Consider the following 20746-nt stretch of genomic DNA (forward strand, 5'->3'; position numbering starts at 1 on the left):
AATTAGTCTATAAAGATAAATAATGCAAATTAGTAACGACTCTTAAACTCGTAAACGTCCACTTCATCAATTTCAATTATGATAAATTCTTGTTCTTCTTTTTTCAATTCTATCAGCAACATTTAATCCATCATGATTTTTAATTTGTTTTTGAATTAAAAATTTTGCATCATTTTCACAAATTATTGAATCATTTAAAACATAATAATCATTTTTAATATTTTTAAAACATATTGAACAATTTAAACAATTTATATGCCATTTTTGTTTTAAATCATTTTCAATACATGAACCTTCTATACCTATATTACAATTGGTACATGTTGATAAATTAATTAAATGATAATGTTTAAAACAATATGGTTGATTCTTGAAAACATAACATTGAACTTTTTTATTAAAAATTATTTCACAATTTGAATAATTACAATGGAAACATGATCTATGCCATTGACCTGATAATTCACCAGTTTTGGAAAAAATTGGTTTTAATGATCCTTTATCTTGTGGATTTATTTGTTGATTACATGATCTACATGGACCTGTACCTGGTTCATATAATTTTGAAGATAATTCTTGTTCATTGTTTAATTTGTTATTTTCAAAATTTGATTCTTTTATAGGACTTTCCTCCTCAGTCATTTGTTTTTCTAAATCATTGATTTCACTAATAATTTTAGTAAATTCAGCAGAATCTTTTCTTTTTGTTGGTTGAATTATTTCATCATTATCGATAACATTTCTTTTTGTTGGAGATACAACTGATTGAGAAACAGATAATGGTTGAATTGATTCAATTGAAGCTATTGACATTTCATCAATATTACTATCTTTTGTATTATTTGAATCTGAACTATCTCTTATTGGTTTAGTTTCATCAACATCTTGTACATGAAAATGAGGTACTGGTGGTGCCTGTTGTAAATGTATTGAATTTAATGATTTTGTTGGTGATGATGAAGCTGATGATAATGATTTATTAGTTGAATTTGTTATTATTGAATTCTTTTTGATTTGATCAAAATTACCACCAGCATTTTTAATATTATTTAATTGATTTTCTAATTCTTCTTCTATTCTTTTATCTTCTTCATTGAATGAATCTTTTGATAATATGGAACTTACCATTGATGTTTGACTAATTCTTTTATCTGATCCATTATTTCCAATTGATAAAAATTGATTGTATTCATTGTTTGTAGGTTCATCAGTATCAAAGCCTGGAGTTTTGTCATTGTTTTGAAATTTAGATAATCCAATTTCAGAAGGTGATTGATTAGGTAATGCTGGTGGTTCATTCTTATTTTTAATGCTTTGATGATGTTTTAAATCATGTTTAAATTCATTCAATGCTGGAGATAATTTATCTTCTCTGATTTCAGAATATGTAGGTTGACGAGGAATACCAGTTTGATACCTTGGTTGAGAAGGTTGTGGTTGTGGGTATTGATTATGTTGTTGATGCAAAGGTAGTGGATTTGGATATGGTTGTTGATTAGGCATTGGTGGAGATGGTCTATTTTGCAGACGTGGTGGATACCCTGGTGAGTGTGGTGGTGGTTGATGTTTAAATCCATTTGGAGGAAAACCGTTTGGATGAATATATCCATGATTTGGTTGTTGATGATTTGGGTGTTGATGATGTGTATGATGATGATTTTGTCTCGTTGGGAATTGTTGATTTTGAGCTAAATTAGGAGAGTAGCTTGGACTCATTGGATAAGGTACATGATGATTTGAAGTTGGTGTAATGTTTCTATTCATAGGTACATTTTGCTGTGGATAATAAGGTTGATTTGACAAAGGTGGAACACCATTCATCATCATTGGTGGTCTTTTTCTCATTTTCCTTGGATCAAATGGTTGTTGAGGATGTGAATGTGGTGCTTGTTGAAAGTTGGGAGGTATTTGAGTTGCAGAATTGTGTGATGATGGAGGTGTAGGTAATTGATATCCTTGTTGAGCATATATATTTGGATCATTTGATTTCAATTGATTTGAAGAATTTGCTTGATTTAAATGATGTGAATGATTTGAATGATTTGAATGAGCAGTTTTACCTGAATTGTTCGAATGAAAAGATTGATTTGAATTATTTGAATGCAAAGATTGATTCACCAAGTGACCAGAATGATTAGACTTATTTGAATTAGATGATCTATTAGATTGATTAGAATGATTTGAATGCAATGAATGATGATTAGATTGAGATGATGGAATTTTATTAATGTTTGGTAAATCATGTAATTGATCTTCATCTTTATTTAAATCTAATGTTAAATTTTTTATATTCTTTTGTGATTTTGCAGGACTTACTTCATTTAATGAATTTAAACCTATATCATCAAATTGATTAGATTGGTTATAATTCGATGATTTCTGACCAGGATATAAATTCATATTTGATGAAACATTTGAATTATTAGATTGTTGAAATTCTGCTGTATTTCTTGCAGTGGTAAGTAAGGAACTATTACTTTTTGCATATGAGTTCATAGAATTAGATTTGCTAGATTTTGAGGATGATGATGTAGTAGTGTTTTGATATTCAGAATTTGGTGATGTTTTTTCAAACAGGTTGTTTTGATTTTGAATATTTGTTGTATAATTTGATCCTGTGTGATTTTGTTCATTTTGAATAGTCTCATTGGATCTATTGACTGATCTCCCATTATGATTATCATTGCTATTCTCATAAGGTCTATCAGGTGATATTCTCGATCCATTATTCAATTTGTTATTACAATAAGCATTTTTATTTACATCAAAACCAGCTCTTTCATAAACTCCTCTATATTTATGTTGTGGATTAAAAGGAGGAAAAGCAGATTCCAAAGATCTTGGTGATTGTTCTGCTTTACGAATGAAAGTAGGAAATTGGATCATACTTGGACTATTTTGCATTTCCAATTTCTCAATTCAATTTTCAAAATTGTTTGCTGGTTGTAAAATTTATTTTGAACGAAAATGTTGAAATGAAGGAATGAATGAATTAGTTAGTTGTTAGTTGTTTTATGAAATTGAGGAGATCACTGACGATGAATAACTCTCTTGATCCCCACTTATTATTTTATTTTAAAGAAAAATTGTAGCCGATGATTTGTGTTTGTTGATATTTTGGTTTAGACGAATGATTTAAAAAGTTAAAAAAAAAAAAACTTTCCTATTTGCAACCAACTTTTTTCTGTATAAATAAATTTTCTCTCTTAATTTCAGATCAAATTGAAGTTGTTAAAATTGAGCAAATAATTCAAACTACGAACCTAATTGTTTATTGGTAGTTGTTGGTAGTAATATATAAAGAAGTATGAACCTTAATTTTCAAATCTAAGTTTTTCAATAACCTTCTTGTTGATAATTTTATTTTGTTGTTTATGTTAATGATAATATTTTCTTCTATTTTGTGAATCCTAACTTTATGTTTATTTGTTTGTATTTTTTGATTTCTTACGTAAGTTGTACCGATATTATTATGTAATAAATTACACAAAAGTACAATATATATAACCGTGTTTTGTGTCTTATTAACTAAATTTAGTTAAATTCAATTTGAGTTTGATTCAATTAGTCAAGTATTAACAAACTACACTAAGTTAAGACGAATGACTTTGTAACACTAGTTGGCAATTTTTAAAATTCTCAACAGGTATCAAGGCTTATAAGAAATTACCACAAGTTACCGACCAACCCTGGAAATTTATTATATATTATGTCAAAAAATATATACACTTATAATAATATATTTTATACTCAAATTATTCTCTGTTTTTCATTACTGTAATAAGTTATTTTGAATAGTATAAACCTCTGTCTTTCTTCGAATAAGTAAGAGGTCTCAAATTCTTAATTCATTATGACTCTAACCTTTATAAGTTGTTTATATTGCCACTTTCATCAGGTTGTATAAGTTCTAGAAAGTAATAATTCAAGAGTAACGCGTCATACACTAACAAAAATCACTAAGAGTTTGGTAGCAGCTTTTTACGCTTGACATAAAGTATACAAAGTCTGATTGCACAGATTTGTGACAACATTGGTCGTGACTATTAAATTGTACTTGCGTCAATAAAAGTATTTCTGTATACAACCTATTTAAGGTAAAGATATCAGTGGAAAGATTAAGTTTCAATGAAAGCAATATAAAGTCTGCAAAACAATTATGGAAAATGTTTATACGGCATTATGTTTATCATTAATTACAAAAAATAGATTTGTTATATCATGTGAAGATTCAACAAAGGCAATTGATCAATTTACTCAATATATTTTAAAACCAATTAATCTAATTAATCCATCTCAAATTGTAATAATTGATTTATTACAATCTAAAACGGATGAAGAAATACTTGACCAAATGTCTTATGATGTTGGAGATCAATTATGGTTTAAAAATATTATACTATGGAAAAATTTACAAAAATTGGATTTAATAGAATATAAAAGGTTATATAAATTAATATTACAAGTTGATAATTATAATATGAATTCTTCAAAATTATTAAGTAATTTACCATCAAATTTTACAATTAATAAAAGAATTATTCAAGTATATAAACCAAAATTATTTACAATTATTCCATTTTTAGAATATGATTTGTTTGATAATAAAATATACAATTTTTTAAAAGAACAATTTTGGTTGAGTGTAAATTTTCCAATTATAAGTGATCTTAATTCCAATATAATGTCTAAATTCAAAATAATTCCAAATACTCAGGACGTATTATTAAATTTAAGATCTCAAATGGATAAAGTATTTATTTCTCCAGAGATAAAAAGTTATATTTATTCATTAGTTGTATTTATAAGATGTCATAGAATCGCATCATTATCTCCAAAATCTGTTCGAATCTCAACAATAGCAATAGAATATATTCATAATTTTTGTAAAGCATTAGTTTTATGGAAAAAATTCTTACTGATTGATGAACATCCACATGATACCACGTTTGATGAAAAAATTGAAGAAAAAATAACAACTATTACTTCAGATGATGATACTGGTGTAACAGCAACTTCAACAACAGATATAGAAATGAATCCAGATGATTTATTTGTAACACCAGAATATGTTAAAATAGCAATTAGAAAAATAGGATATTGGTTAGTTGATTGGGAATATAATACAAAATTTGCAAATACAAATGATTATAAATTTTCAAATAATGAAGAACAAACAAAAATATTAGAAAATAAAAAATTAGAAATAAGTATGCTTACTGGTGATTGGTATGGAACTGATTATTATCATGCAAATGATTATTTAAAAGGTTATAAACATAAAAAGGATTATGATAGTCCTACAGGATTTACAAATAAGATTATTGAAGATTGTATAAGTTCAGTTAGACCACCTTTATAGAATATTTAAACTTACATCTTATTCTATAGCTTAGTTTAAAATATACCAATTCGATCTCTCTTTATTTAAAAACGGTACCACTCGGGTTTAAAAGGGGTCGAAGTATTGTAATCACTAAAAAAAATGTGACACTAAAAATAAAAAAAATCAACGACAGAAAATTGATAGTGAGAGAGAATACGTTGAAAAATTGAACAACAATTTTGACAACCAACATTTAGCCTTTTTAATAAGAAACAGCAAACAAACTCAATTAAAACTAAGAATAATTTAGGAAGAAGAATAACAATTGGATTAAGAATAATTATTATAAAAGTAAAAAATTGATAGGTATAGGGTTTAGAGAAGAAGGAAGATCAAAGTTTGTTTTAATTTAATCATATTACTTATCTAAATTAAATCAGTCAAAATTCAATAATAATGCTGTCAGATATACCAATTGATTTCACGGAGGTAACTCAATTAACTGATTGGGGTATTCCTCAACAATCATTAGATTTCAAATCAACCACATTAGAATCAGATAGATATATATGTTCTCGTGAATCAGGTCCTCAAGGTAATTCAGTTGCCATTGTTGATTTACAAAATTTAAATAATCAACCAACTAGAAAAAATATGACTGCGGATAATGCAATTATGCATCCAAAAGAATTTGTTATTAGTTTAAGAGCAAATGGTACAACTTTACAAATTTTTAATTTAGGTACAAAACAAAGATTAAAAGCATATACAATGAATGAACCAGTTATATTTTGGAAATGGCTTGATGATCAACATTTAGGTTTAGTTACTCAATCATCAATTTATTATTGGAATGTATTTGATGGTACAAATGATGGACCAATAAAATTAACAGATAGACATCAAAAATTAAATAATTCTCAAATTATTAATTTTGTTGCTGAACCTGATTTAAATTGGTTTGCAGTTACTGGTATTGCACAAGAAGATGGTAGAATAGCAGGTCATATTCAATTATATTCAAAAGCAAGAAATGTATCACAACCTATTGATGGTCATGTTTGTAAATTTGCTTCATTAACTTTAAATGGATCTATACAACCAACAAAAGTATTTATCGTTGGTAATAAAAATGCTTCTGGTCAAGGTAGTATGCATATAATTGAAATTGATCATGTTGATGGTAATCCCCAATTTCAAAAAAAAGTTGTTGATATTTTTTTCCCACCAGATGCAAGTAATGATTTTCCAATTAGTTTACAAGCTTCAAATCAATATGGTATTATTTATATTCTTACAAAATATGGTTTCATTCATTTATATGATATGGAAACTGGTGCGAATTTATTTGTTAATAGAATCACATCTGATCCAGTATTTACAGCAACAAGTTTTAATGATGGAAAAGGATTATTAACTATAAATAAAACTGGTCAAGTATTAAGTGTTGAAATTAGTAGAGAAAAAATTATTCCATATGTATTAGATAAATTATCTAATGTACCTTTAGCTTTAGCATTATCATCAAGAGGTGGATTCCCAGGTGCTGAAAATTTATTTAATCAACAATTTCAAACTTATTTAAATCAAGGTGATTATACTAATGCTGCTAAAGTTGCTGCATCATCTGAACAATTACGTACTCAAGATACAATTAATAAATTAAAACATATTACTCCTCAACCAGGTCAAATTTCTCCAATTTTACAATATTTTTCAACTTTATTAGATAAGGGCACTTTAAATAAATATGAATCTATTGAATTAGCTAAACCAGTATTGCAACAAGATCGTAAACCATTATTTGAAAAATGGTTAAAAGAAGATAAATTAACTTCTTCAGAAGAATTAGGAGATATTGTAAAATCTTATGATACAGCATTAGCATTAGCAGTATATATAAGGGCTCATATACATGTTAAAGTTGTCTCAAGTTTAGCTGAATTAGGACAATTTGATAAGATATTACCATATTGTGAAAAAGTTGATTATCATCCAGATTATACAAATTTAATACAAAATTTAGTTCGTGTTAATCCTGATAAAGCAAGTGAATTTGCTACTTCATTATTAGCTGGAGATTCAAATTTAAATATTGAACAAATTGCTGATTTATTTTTTTCACAAAATTATATTCAACAAGGTACTGCATTTTTATTAGATGCGTTAAAAAATGATACACCTGCAGAAGGTCATTTACAAACAAAAGTTTTAGAAATTAATTTATTACATGCTCCACAAGTTGCAGATGCTATATTAGGTAATCAAATGTTTAGTCATTATGATAAACCAACTATTGGTAAATTAGCTGAAAAATCAGGATTATTTCAAAGAGCTTTAGAACATTATGATGATTTAAAAGATATTAAAAGAGTGATTATACATACAAATGTTTTACCAAATGATTGGTTAGTTTCATATTTTGGTCAATTAAATGTAGATCAATCAATAGCTTGTTTAAAAGAATTATTTAGTCATAATTTACAACAAAATTTACAAGTTATAATTCAAGTTGCAACAAAATATTCAGATTTAATTGGTGCAAAAAAATTAATTAAATTATTTGAAGAATATAAATGTAATGAAGGATTATATTATTATTTAAGTTCAATTGTTAATTTAACTCAAGATCCAGATGTTGTTTTTAAATATATCCAAGCAGCTGCAAAAGCAGGTCAAACTAAAGAAATTGAAAGAATTGTTAGAGATAATAATGTTTATAATGGTGAAAAAGTTAAAAATTTCTTGAAAGAAGCTAAATTAGATGATCAATTACCATTAGTTATTGTTTGCGATAGATTTAATTTCATTCATGATTTAATATTATATTTATACAAAAATCAACATTTCAAATTCATTGAAGTATATGTTCAATCAGTTAATCCAAGTAACACACCACAAGTTGTTGCTGGATTATTAGATGTTGATTGTGATGAAGCTATAATTAAAAATTTATTAATGTCTGTATTAGGTAGAGTTCCAATAAAAGAATTAGTTGAAGAAGTTGAAAAAAGAAATAGATTAAAAATTTTATTACCATATTTAGAAAAGACATTAGAAGGTGGTTCAAGTGATCAGGAAGTTTTTAATACTTTAGCTAAAATTTATATTGATTCAAATAATTCACCAGAAAAATTTTTACAAGAAAATAATCAATATGATACTTTAGTAGTTGGTAAATATTGTGAAAAAAGAGATCCATATTTAGCTTATATTTGTTATTCAAAAGGAGGAAATGATGAACAATTAATTAATATAACAAATGAAAATAAGATGTATAAATATCAAGCAAGATATTTATTACAAAAATCTGATCTTGATTTATGGAGTACTGTTTTAACTTCAGATAATATTCATAGAAGACAATTAGTTGATCAAATTATTTCAACTGGTATTCCAGAATTAGATGATCCAGAACCAATTTCAATTACTGTAAAAGCATTTATGGATAATGATTTACAAGAAGAATTAATGGAATTATTAGAAAAAATCATTTTAGAACCATCAGCATTTAGTGAAAATTCATCATTACAAGGTCTTATGATACTTACTGCTATAAAAGCTGATTCATCAAAAGTTTCAAATTATATTGAAAAATTAGATAAATTTGATCCAAATGAAATTGCACCATTATGTATTGAAAATGGTCTTAATGAAGAAGCATTTGAAGTTTATGATAAATTTGGTTTAAGATCAGAAGCAATGAAAGTTTTAGTTGAAGATATTGTTTCATTAGATAGAGCTGAACAATATGCTGAAAAGTATGATACTTCAGAATTATGGTATCAATTAGGTACTGCACAATTAGATGGTTTAAGGATACCAGAAGCAATTGATTCATATGTTAAATCTAAAAATCCTGAAAATTATGAACAAGTTATTGAAATTGCTGAACATGCAGGTAAAGAAGAAGAATTATTACCATTTTTAGAAATGGCAAGAGAAACTTTAAGAGAACCAATTATTGATGGGGCTTTTATTAATGCTTATGCTACATTAGATAAATTAAATGATATGGAAAAATTTGTATCTTCATCAAATGTTGCAGATTTAGAAACTATTGGTGATAAATTATTTGAATCTAAAAATTATAAAGGAGCTAAAATTTTATATGCTAATGTTTCAAAATATTCAAAATTAGCAACTACATTAGTTTATCTTGGTGATTATCAAGCAGCAGTTGATTGTGCAAGAAAAGCTTCAAATACAGAAGTTTGGAAACAAGTTAATAATGCATGTATTGAAAATAAAGAATTTAGATTAGCTCAAATTTGTGGTTTAAATTTAATTGTTGATGCAGAAGAATTACCAGAATTAGTAAAAACTTATGAATACAATGGATATTTTAATGAATTAATTGCATTATTTGAAAGTGGTTTAGGATTAGAAAGAGCTCATATGGGTATGTTTACTGAATTAGCTATATTATATTCAAAATATAGTCCAGAAAAAGTAATGGAACATTTAAAATTATTTTGGTCAAGAATAAATATTCCAAAAGTTTTAACAGCTTGTGAAACTGCTCATTTATATCCAGAATTAATTTTCCTTTATTGTCATTATGAAGAATGGGATAATGCTGCATTAACAATGATTGAAAAATCAGAAACTTGTTTTGATCATAGTTCATTTAAAGAAATTATTGTTAAAGCTCCAAATTTAGAAATTTATTATAAAGCTATTCAATTTTATATTAATGAACAACCAAATTTATTAGTTGATTTATTATCAGTTTTAACTCCAAAATTAGATTTACCAAGAGTTGTTAGAATGTTTGTAAAATCAGATAACCTACCAATGATTAAACCATTTTTAATTTCAGTATTAGAAAAAAATAATAGTGTTGTTAATTCAGCTTATCATGATTTATTAATTGAAGAAGAAGATTATAAAGCTTTAAGATCATCAATTGAAAATGAATCAAATAATAGATTTAATAAATTAGATTTAGCTGAAAGATTAGAAAAACATGATTTAATATTTTTTAGACAAATTGCAGCAACATTATTTGCAAAAGAGAAAAAATATAATAAAGCTATATCAATTTTAAAAGCTGATAAATTATGGTCAGATTTATTATCAGTAGTTGCACAATCAAAATCTCAAAAAATTGCTCATGAAACAATAGATTATTTTGTTGAAACAGGTAATCATGAATGTTTTGTTGCACTTTTATATACATCATATGAATTAATTGCAAATGATTATATTGTTGAATTATCTTGGTTACATAATTTAGGTAATTTTATAAAACCATATGAAATTTCAATTATTTATGAAAATCAAAAAAAATTAAATCAAGTTTATGATGATTTAGAAAAAAGAAGAAATGCTGAAAATCAAGGTGAAGAAGAAAATGGTGGAGCTAAATTAATGATTGGATTTTGAAGAAGGAGAAAAAGATAGAAGACGTTGAAAATTTTGTATATTTACATAATATTAGTATTATTTCGTTAGTTTGATTTTTACCTTTTAAAAGAATGTTGTTAAGTTAATTAATTCAATTGTACTGATTTACTCTTTATAAATTTTAGCGCGTTGTTATGTGAAAATATGTAAACAAAATCATCAAGACGAATTGAGTATTCATACACCACCAAACAAATTTGAAAAACAATAGTTGTGGTAAATAACCATCTTGATAAATGCAATCATTTGCGAACTCAGTATGGTCGGCTGATTTCATCACTGGTTTGAAGAAATTGGAGACTCAATCCTTGAAGTCAATTACAGAATTACATGATTTTAGAAAATTAGTATTCAATTACTTAAAATACTATCATTCAAATAGTGAGTTTTTAAGTAAAAATAGTAGGGATATACACAATGGTGAAGTATTGAAACGAGTTGATAAGGATTTGCCAAATTATAGTAAATGCATTGAAATTTTTAAAAATGAAATGTTGGTTGAGTCAAATATTTTACTACAGTTAGCTTCAGCCATTGATAAATTTGTATTAGATGATGTTACTATGTATTTAAAACATCACGAACCCAAAATTAAAAAAGAAATCTCTAGATTAGAAGAAATCTATGATCAATATATTGACTCAATTGAAAAGCTAAAGAAATTAAAAAATAAATATTTCGATCAGTTGAGATTAAAAGAATTTGCCGAAACTCAAGGTTCAAAATATAATGATCCCATAAAAACACAGCGACATGAAGAAGAAATTGATTATAGTGATGAAGAGTCATATGCTGATGATGATTTTGAAGAAGAAAAGATTCAAAAGCAGGATGTGGAATTTCAATTTCCTTTGAATATTGGTACAGCTGTTTTTGAAACCGAGCAAGAATTGCAACAGACCATATCTCAATTGATGGGCAAAACTCCCACTATTAAGAGAAAGATACCTATACCTGGTTACAAAATAGACATATTTGCAAGTGAATCATTATGTGATGTCTTGACAAAGTTGAGAATTAAGGGTTTAAAACCGTCTAGATCAAATTTTGAAAAATTTGGTCAGTCATTAATTGACTTAAAACTAATTACACCTACGAGTATATTTCAAAAGAAATTCAAGAGTGAGGGAGTTTGGTTTGAATGGTCAGACCTAGCTGACTACATTTCTCAAAACATACCAAACGAGCAATCACCTTCTACACCAATAAAAAATTCATCCGTCAAATCAAAAGAAAATACACCAAATAAAATTACATCTCCACAAACAAAATTCATTCAAGATATGTCCGAGACCTCTACAAAATTTAGTGCGATGTTCAATAGTATGAGAAGCTCAATAATGAAAACAAATCATGATGAAGTAATATCGGATACATTAGATCAATACAAAAATCTACTATTGGAAACTCAAGAACTAAAATATTTTTTTGAAATTGGTTATGATGAATTATCAAAGTATTTGGAAAAATTTGAAAAAATGAAAATTCATATTATATATAATAGTTCATCTAAACTATCAGAAATAATATCAAAATTTCATCATGATCAAATTAAAAAAATTAATGAAGCTTCTAAAAGTTTATCATCTTTGAAAACAAAAGAAAATTATGAGTATGACTTTGCATTAAAATTGGAGTCAGTGAGCTCGGGGATTTATGTAGCTCTAACAAGCGATAATGAACTACCTCAAACTTTGATCAATCAATTTAACATCTATAATGATATACCATTGCAAGTATTGAAATATCAATTAAACGATGGAGAAGATGATGATGTTTTAAGTATAGCATCTGTCCCAGTATTACTTTACAGCTTAATTCAAATATTAGATGACAAGGGCTCTGATTTAAAACTAGCGTGGTTGCAACCATTAAATTTTCAATCAGCATGGACAATAAAACAAGAGCTAACACAAATAGTTGCAGATCATGTTCCAAATGAGCTAGATGTTTTGGCTGGTACTGCTAATCTTCAAGAGTCTTTCATAAACGAAGTTTTGGAACATTTCCAAAAGAAAAAAATTGATGAGATTGTAAACTTTCTTAAATCATGGTTACTAGAAATTAAAGATTCAATTATCCCCTTTATGGTTTATGATTTAATTTTAAAGAGTTATAAAGATGGCTCGAAATCAAGTGAAGATATAATAAAACATCTTTCGTCTATACCGAGAAGTAATTTGGCTTCCTTACTTTGCATCTTGGAGCACATTTGTGACGTTTTTGAATTAGGTAAGTTTCTCGGGTATGGGTTGTCAGATGATTTGAATGAGAAATTAAACGAAGAAGAAAAATCAATAGAGCTGGTCTCTGAAGAATTAAATCTGATGAATAAAATTGGATCATTGCCTTTTGTGCATATAATAATGAGACCTCCGCCAACCAAAAAATCAACAGGGTTTAAACCACCTATAGAGGAATATAATATTATTTTAAAAGATTTGTTGAAACTACTGTCGAGGAAACAGTTGTTCAATACGTTGATTGAACACGAAGTGAATTATAGGAAGAAGAAAGAAGCTGAAAGAAAAACTGGTATTCCAACCAAAAAATTAACTTTCCCATCTCCAAGTTCAAAACAATTGTCTCCACCACCTGAAAAAATTCAAGTTACAGTCACTGCTGGGGATGACGAATTAAAAGACTCAATTTCAACGCCAAATTCGAAAGCATTGAAACAGGAAAAACATGACTTGAAGACACCAAAACCATTAAGCGCTGATACATTTTCTTTAAGACCTTTCAAAACAAAATCAACTCCAATTCCATCGCCACAAGGTTCACCAAAACATCAACAAAAAGAGTTTAGTGAAGAAATAAAAAACAGACCAAGAAGTGCAAGTAATCGAGGGCCAATGTTAGATGTTAAATTTGAACAGTCTAATTAAGTATAAATACAACTTTATCTATTCCTTCCTCCTTTAAAATTAGTCATAGTAATCTTTTCAACTTTTTTCAATTGCTTGACGCTAACAAATAACAATCCAGCTAACGATAACATTGAAACTAAAATGATAAACTCAAATCCACCGTCGGATTCCTCTATGAAGTTTTCTAAATTCATACCGTATAAAGCTGCAAAATATAATGCTACACCCATTGATAACAAACCAGTGGAAAATTTTAAACCTAGCAACATCAATTCATTTCTATTTGAATCTAGCACAATATTTATTATTTCTTCTGTGGTCTTAATTTGAGACCTCAAATTGTCAACCGTTTGCACAATTTCATCAGCTGTCTTGTAATACGATTCTAGTAACATCTCGATTTCTTCATGATTTGTTCCAGTCCTTGGATCAGTTAAATATAAATCATTTAATTCATCATCTCTTTCTAAAACGTCTTCCAATAAATCCCGTATCAACGTAACTTTTTGTTGAAATTGTGCCAATTTTTTCAGTTGAATCAATAAATACCGTAATTTGAATCTTTCTATACTTTCATCTAATCCACTCAAAACATTAGTCACTATAGTTTTATGTACTTTCATTTCAGTAGTTAGATTTGCAATGACGTGAATTAATATTGTCTCCAAAGCCTTGAACTCATAATACTCGTCATGAACATGGTTTTCATCTCTTTTTTTCAAATTATCAGATAATTGTTTCAAAAATTGCAGTTGAGTATGACTTTCACTTCTCGTGAATGAATGTGAATCAAATAATGTAACTTTATCCTTATTTATTAACGCTCGAACATTTGACAAATTTAGCATTATGCAATTCTTTCTAGTAACTAAACTTGGGACAAGTTCAATATTATGCATCATTAAACTCGGATTTTTACTACCCAGTACTGTAGTATGTTTTGAAATTTTTCTAAAATCCCTAGGAATTAAGTTATACTGTTTCATGAATTGTGATTTAGCAATTTCTTTACCATGATGGATCATTACTCCATTTTCATCAAATATTGTACATTTTATCAATTCATCATCTTGATACTTTGTCGAAGAAAGGGTTTTGGATATAAATAGATCATCAAATGAGTCCTTTTGTTTTTTAAAATGTTGTGGTTTTGTAGAAACAAATCTTGTCAGCCTAGTAGGATGCCGTAGTATCAGTAAATTGTTATTCAAATCTTTAAAACATCGTAGTATTCTCGGTAGTGGTTGTATATTTCGTGGCAACATTGGAGCAGATGATTTAAATTCTAAAACAATTGAAATTTCGCAATCAAAACATAAGTTATTTGGTTTGTTTGTGTTTTTATTTCACTTCGTTTTTTGAGGTTTCTAGTTGAAACAATACTTCAAACATAGTTTTATGCGAGTCAACTCGACAGATGAATTGGAAGTATATGATGAAATCGGTAGAGGTGGATTTGGAGTGGTGTATAGAGGGATAATAACTAAAACTCAAAAAGAAGTTGCAATAAAACAAATTGATTTGGAACAAGATACAACAGATCTAATCGAGATAAATAAAGAAATTCAAATATTAAGTGAGTGCAATTCTCCACAAATTACTACTTATTATGGTTCCTTTGTCAAAAACTATAAGCTATGGGTGGTAATGGAATTTGTCGATGGTGGATCAGTTTTTGAATTACTTAAAGCAACTGGAGGCACAGGAATTAAAGATGAAAAAACCATTGCATATATCACAAAGAATGTATTATCAGCGTTATCATATTTGCATAGTCAAGGGAAAATTCATAGAGATTTGAAAAGTCAGAATATTTTGGTCAACAAGCAAGGTCATATAAAACTTACTGATTTTGGAGTAAGTGCCCAGTTGAATTCAAATTTTTCCAAAAGAAACACAACAGTGGGAACTCCGTATTGGATGGCGCCAGAAGTGATTTTGAATTCAAGTGGTGGTCATGGATATAAAGCTGATATTTGGTCATTAGGTTGTTGTTGTTATGAGATGTTTCATGGAAAACCCCCTTTACAGGATTCAAATCCACCAATGAAAGCATTAAGATTAATTTCAAAATGTCAAACCAACGGAGATTTCATCAGAATGATAGATTTAAAAAACTTAGAAGTATCTGAAACATTTCGAGACTTTTTGAGTTTATGTTTTGTTGAGGATACTAATTTAAGATCCAATGCTAAAAAATTATTAAAGCATAAATTCATTACTCAAAAAATTGAAGATGGTTCAAAGTCAATCAAAAAATTGATCACCAAAAAGCTATTACACGATTCAAAGAACAAATCATCTGATGATTATAAAGATTATTATGCGTCCACTGAAATACAAAGAAATCAAGAGAAGTGGAAGACTATGAAAGATGACCACCAACAAGTCAATTTTGATATCAGCATGATCAGTCATAGTACAGATGGTAACGACACAAATGGAACACCATCGCCGAACAAAGGCCTGTCTAATCTTGATCACCAGTTTCAACAAATATTGATTAAAGTATCAGAGAAGGTATTGAGACGGTGCAATCTGGCAAAAGATCATAGGTCAAATATAAACGAATTAAACGAAAACATAATGCGCCTTTTGACTAAAAATGACGATGGTGAAGTTGTTGCATTTCAATATTTAAAGACACTTATCAAAGAATTGACGAAGAACAAAAACTATGAACTTACTAAACAAATTCTACCGTCAAAACCGTCAATACGGCAAGACAACTTGAACTTTACCACTAGCTCACATACACTTGTGAATCCATCGACAATGAATAGATTTGACGAGATAGAGCGAAGTTTAATGGACTCATGGATACAAAGAATGAAAGAATAAACATTCAAGTAAACAATATTTACAACATAGCCTCTCTGCACTTTTCTTCTTCTCATTTATTATAAAGCTAAGCTATAACTATATTCATCTTCAATATTTTGAGATAACCATAAAACAATGCAACTCAACATGACACATCCATTACCAACGATATTCGATACCCCCATTCCTAATGTTGGGAAAGTATAATGTTTCATCAAATATTTCAAGATGAAAACCATAAAACTACCGGCTAATCCACCAGCTAATAAACTAAACCCTAAAAACAATATCACTCTTGCTGCCCATATATAATTATGTTCATCATTAAATACTCCACCACCTTGTTGATTATTATTCATTAAATTGTTTTTCTCAATTGAGTTCACAATTAACATCCCCAATGATGAACATATAAATGGGATCCAATCAATGAATGTTACATGAACATCTGAAGCATTTATTGTTTTACTATAGATTGCTGAATCAATTAAAGACCAAAATCCAATTGCGAATAATCCACCAGCTAAATATATTCCAAATGATCTTAATTTGGCGGATTTAGGTAATCGCAACTGTGAAATGTTAAATTTGAACAAGTTGCTCGTTTGGTTCTCCATTGTATTATGAGTGTCGTTGATATAGTTGTAATTAAAGTTGGTGATATTTGCCAATAATAATATTTTTTTGTGCTCTAAATTTGAAGTAGTATTTCAAAGATCTAAACACTTAACAATGACATGGGTATGACAATTGATCATCCACCCAAAACAGAGGAATTATATAGATTAAAACACTCATTTGATGAAACCAATCCAATAACATCAATACGAATATCTCCAGATAATCAATACGTAGCACTTGCTACATTAAATAAGATCAAAGTTTATGACTTTAACACCTACAAACTAATAACAGAATTAACTGGACATTCCAAGGGAATATCAGATATTAAATTTTCACCTATAAACTCAAATATAATAGCATCATGTTCAGATGATTTGACTATACGAATTTGGCTGTTTCAAACAAGAAATTCATCATCTTCAACCTCTCAATGTTTAAAAATTTTTAGAAAACACACTTATCATATAACAACCATACAATTTAATAACAAAGGAAATTTACTAATTAGTGGATCAGCTGATGAAACAATTACGATTTGGGATATAATATCAGGGAAGATTTTGACAACTTTGGCTGCACATTCAGATCCTATATCAAGTCTAGTTTTAACTCCAGATAATTCGATTATAATCAGTGCATCCTATGATGGATTAATAAGATTATTTGATTTAGAAAGTTTCCAATGTTTGAAAACACTTACTACGTCTACATCTCACGGAACAGCAACTAGTTCATTATCTACTAAAGATTTACAAAATTTTCCCGTAGCTAATGTTAGCATATCACCTAATGGGAAGTACATTTTGAGTACTAATTTAGATGGAAAAATCAGGTTGTGGAATTATATGGATAACAAGGTTGTTAAAACTTTTGTTGGAGTTGATGGTAAACCAATTTGTGAGAAATATAATTGTGAACTGAGGTTTATCATAAGTAATGACGGTAAGAATTTGATTGTTAGTGGTAGTGATAAAGATGGAATTATATGCTGGGATATTAAGCTGAAATCCATAGTTTGGAATTATCAAGATAATGATGCTATATTGAGTATTGATTCAATCAATAACGGTCAATATTTAGTATCAGGTGGATTAAATGGAGTAGTCAACATATTCGAATTAAATTAATAAGGTATTATCTAACACTGTAATATATATTAGCTATACAATTTAAGCAGTTCGAAAATTTCTATATAGTATAAGGTCCCATTAATTCTTTTTCAAAATCGCTAAAATTAAATAAATCTAATTCTATTGGTTCAGAAGATCCTCTAGGATATACTTTAAAATCTTTATTCTTTAATTCTGCAAAAAATGAATGAGTTAAAACTCTTCTTGGACTTGCTCTTACTTCTGGATCATAAACTAAAATTTTCATCAAAAGATCTATTGCATCCATTGGTGAATTACTAAAAATTTGTTTAAATCTTTCTTCAATTGTACAACTAAATAATTTTGTAGTATACATATTACCTCGATATTGAGGATTACTTTTGAAAAAAAATGTATTTGGTGGTGGACCTAATAATTTTGCAATTTCTTTCAATTGTGATTCTGGTGATTGACCTTGAAATATGGGTTTACCTAAGAACATCTCAGCAACTACACATCCTAATCCCCATATATCAATTTTGGTTGTATATAATGAACATCCAACAATTAATTCAGGTGCTCTATAATATCTTGAACATATATAACTCACAGATGGTTGATTTGGCTCTAGTTTCTTGGCTGATCCAAAATCACATATTTTCAATCGTATAGTCGTTGGATCGACTAAAATATTCGATGGTTTGATATCTCTATGACTTATACCGTAACCATGTAGATATAACATTGCTCTTGCTAGCTGAAAAGTATATGCTTTCATGTGTGGATATGGAATTGTATATTTAGATTGACGATAAAACTTAATTTCGCTTTGTAGATTTGAGGGTAAACATTCCATTACCAAATTTTGATAAATTTTTTGATCAATTGGTGATTTTTTATCAAAAAAGAATCTTAAACTTACTATGTTTGGATGCTGAACTACTCTTAGTATTTCCAATTCTCTTGATTTATATTCAGTTTGTGCAGGTACTCTTTTTATCGCAAAGGGACCTATCCAACTTTCATTATTATTTAGATTATCATTATTAATTATAGGATTTCCATTGCCATTATTCGTGGTATTATTATCGTTGGTATTGCCAATAGTAGCAGCTGGTTGATCTTCATATTTCAAAACTGCCTCAACCACTGTTCCGAATGCTCCTTCCCCAATTTTTTTATATTCTTTTATTGTCATTCTACTTGCTGTAGATGTTTTATTATTAACCACTTGTGGTAATGTATATTCAGTCAAAGGTGACTGCTGAGGTTGTACCATTATGTAAAAATCTATTTTATCTAGTTTATGTTTATGTATGAATATCTAAATCGAGGTGTGGTTGTAAATTGATTATATTAATAATTTGATATTGACGCGTGACTAATTATGCTCTTAATGAACTCAATTGATTGAAATGTTGAACTATTGAGGTACTGAATATGTATGTGTGTAATCGTTACGAAGATGAATTGTGATAAAATGGTTGTTATATTTTGATGAATCAATGACGTTGGTTCAAAATTTTAAGGAAAGAATGATTGTGGGGCGGTTGTGATTTGAATAGAATTAGTATGGGATTGATCCTATAAGTTCTATTCAATTGATATGTTATGGGGATGTATTGATAGAAATCAAAAAAACTGTTTTCTAAATTGATTTATAAACTGGGTATTAAAGTAATGTGATGTATGAAATTTTGAATTATAAATGATAAAATGTGTTGTTAATCACTACGATTTTTGTTTCTAAAATTAAAGTGTTGATTTTTTTTTTTTGTCGCTCTTTAATTATCAACAGATAAAATACAATACAATAGATTAAGAATTTCTAATACACTCTTTTAATATCAAGGCTTTCAATCGATATTATCTATGACATTTCTAATATTCTTGGAGTATGATACGTTCAACACAACATTATCAGCATCGAAGTCTAGAGTGTAATGGTGCATTGTGGCTCAAGGTTAACCAAGTTATGCTGACTTCTCTTACTAACTAACTATTAGTTCATAAGAGAATATTAACAAATATACCACAACGGTCTCGCCTTATCTTTAGCTGAAAATCGTCAAAAAATATACTTATACGTGTAATACCTAGTTTTTGATAAATTACCCAATTTTTTATTTACTTGTTCAAAGGTTAAAGTTTCAAAAGTACAACTAAAGTATCGTATAATCATTCATGCTTTGATTCAATTGAATCATTCACGTTTATTCATCTTTTTTCCTATTATTTATAAGGGTCTAGAATTGGCAATCCGTGTTGTAACTCCAAGCTAAAAAAATGTTTTTTTTTGACACAATTTTGATGAAAGGTTTTCTCACGAAATTTGAACCATACTGTATGAAAATTCATTCTGCATGTGGCTAATTTTGAACTACACGTAATTGAAGGTAAGACAAATATAAATTATTGCATCAAAACTTTCGGATAAACACTTACTCGTTCTTTCAGCTTATTGTTTCATTTTTGATAGTTTGACTTCTGTTCCTTGCGTAATTTCAGATCTATCTTTTGCTAGCTCTGAGACTTCTAATGAAGTGATAGACTGTCTTCGATTCAAAACATACGCAAAACTTGATCCCAATATTTTTCATGGC

General features: G+C 28.1%; 9 protein-coding genes across 9 annotated transcripts; 5 read left to right on the top strand and 4 right to left on the bottom strand. All coding sequences in view use genetic code 12, as the record gives it.

Annotated features, from left to right (window-relative positions):
- Positions 1 to 72: 72 nt before the first annotated feature.
- Positions 73 to 2886, bottom strand: KGF55_002864 (uncharacterized protein; the record flags this gene model as incomplete). The annotated part of the gene is made up of 1 exon (XM_051757594.1): positions 73 to 2886. The coding sequence occupies one exon, from the start codon at positions 2884 to 2886 to the stop codon at positions 73 to 75; it is 2814 nt and encodes a 937-aa protein (XP_051614305.1).
- A 1273-nt stretch (positions 2887 to 4159) lies between these two features.
- On the top strand, positions 4160 to 5362 carry KGF55_002865 (uncharacterized protein; the record flags this gene model as incomplete). The annotated part of the gene is made up of 1 exon (XM_051757595.1): positions 4160 to 5362. One exon carries the CDS (start codon positions 4160 to 4162, stop codon positions 5360 to 5362), a length of 1203 nt encoding a protein of 400 aa, XP_051614306.1.
- Positions 5363 to 5782: 420 nt separating this feature from the next.
- On the top strand, positions 5783 to 10714 carry CHC1 (clathrin heavy chain; the record flags this gene model as incomplete). The annotated part of the gene is made up of 1 exon (XM_051757596.1): positions 5783 to 10714. One exon carries the CDS (start codon positions 5783 to 5785, stop codon positions 10712 to 10714), a length of 4932 nt encoding a protein of 1643 aa, XP_051614307.1.
- Positions 10715 to 10971: 257 nt separating this feature from the next.
- Positions 10972 to 13623, top strand: KGF55_002867 (uncharacterized protein; the record flags this gene model as incomplete). The annotated part of the gene is made up of 1 exon (XM_051757598.1): positions 10972 to 13623. The coding sequence occupies one exon, from the start codon at positions 10972 to 10974 to the stop codon at positions 13621 to 13623; it is 2652 nt and encodes an 883-aa protein (XP_051614308.1).
- Positions 13624 to 13637: 14 nt separating this feature from the next.
- KGF55_002868 (uncharacterized protein) lies at positions 13638 to 14870 on the bottom strand (the record flags this gene model as incomplete). Its single annotated transcript, XM_051757599.1, has 1 exon — positions 13638 to 14870. One exon carries the CDS (start codon positions 14868 to 14870, stop codon positions 13638 to 13640), a length of 1233 nt encoding a protein of 410 aa, XP_051614309.1.
- Positions 14871 to 15003: 133 nt separating this feature from the next.
- KGF55_002869 (uncharacterized protein) lies at positions 15004 to 16446 on the top strand (the record flags this gene model as incomplete). The annotated part of the gene is made up of 1 exon (XM_051757600.1): positions 15004 to 16446. One exon carries the CDS (start codon positions 15004 to 15006, stop codon positions 16444 to 16446), a length of 1443 nt encoding a protein of 480 aa, XP_051614310.1.
- A 59-nt stretch (positions 16447 to 16505) lies between these two features.
- Positions 16506 to 17045, bottom strand: KGF55_002870 (uncharacterized protein; the record flags this gene model as incomplete). The annotated part of the gene is made up of 1 exon (XM_051757601.1): positions 16506 to 17045. One exon carries the CDS (start codon positions 17043 to 17045, stop codon positions 16506 to 16508), a length of 540 nt encoding a protein of 179 aa, XP_051614311.1.
- A 120-nt stretch (positions 17046 to 17165) lies between these two features.
- Positions 17166 to 18179, top strand: SWD3 (Swd3p; the record flags this gene model as incomplete). The annotated part of the gene is made up of 1 exon (XM_051757602.1): positions 17166 to 18179. The coding sequence occupies one exon, from the start codon at positions 17166 to 17168 to the stop codon at positions 18177 to 18179; it is 1014 nt and encodes a 337-aa protein (XP_051614312.1).
- Positions 18180 to 18240: 61 nt separating this feature from the next.
- KGF55_002872 (serine/threonine/tyrosine protein kinase) lies at positions 18241 to 19422 on the bottom strand (the record flags this gene model as incomplete). The annotated part of the gene is made up of 1 exon (XM_051757603.1): positions 18241 to 19422. One exon carries the CDS (start codon positions 19420 to 19422, stop codon positions 18241 to 18243), a length of 1182 nt encoding a protein of 393 aa, XP_051614313.1.
- Between the last annotated feature and the right edge of the window lie 1324 nt (positions 19423 to 20746).

This window comes from Candida pseudojiufengensis (assembly GCF_024610245.1).
Source record: "Candida pseudojiufengensis strain CBS 10847 chromosome Unknown scaffold4, whole genome shotgun sequence".
NCBI lineage: Eukaryota > Fungi > Ascomycota > Pichiomycetes > Serinales > Debaryomycetaceae > Lodderomyces > Lodderomyces pseudojiufengensis.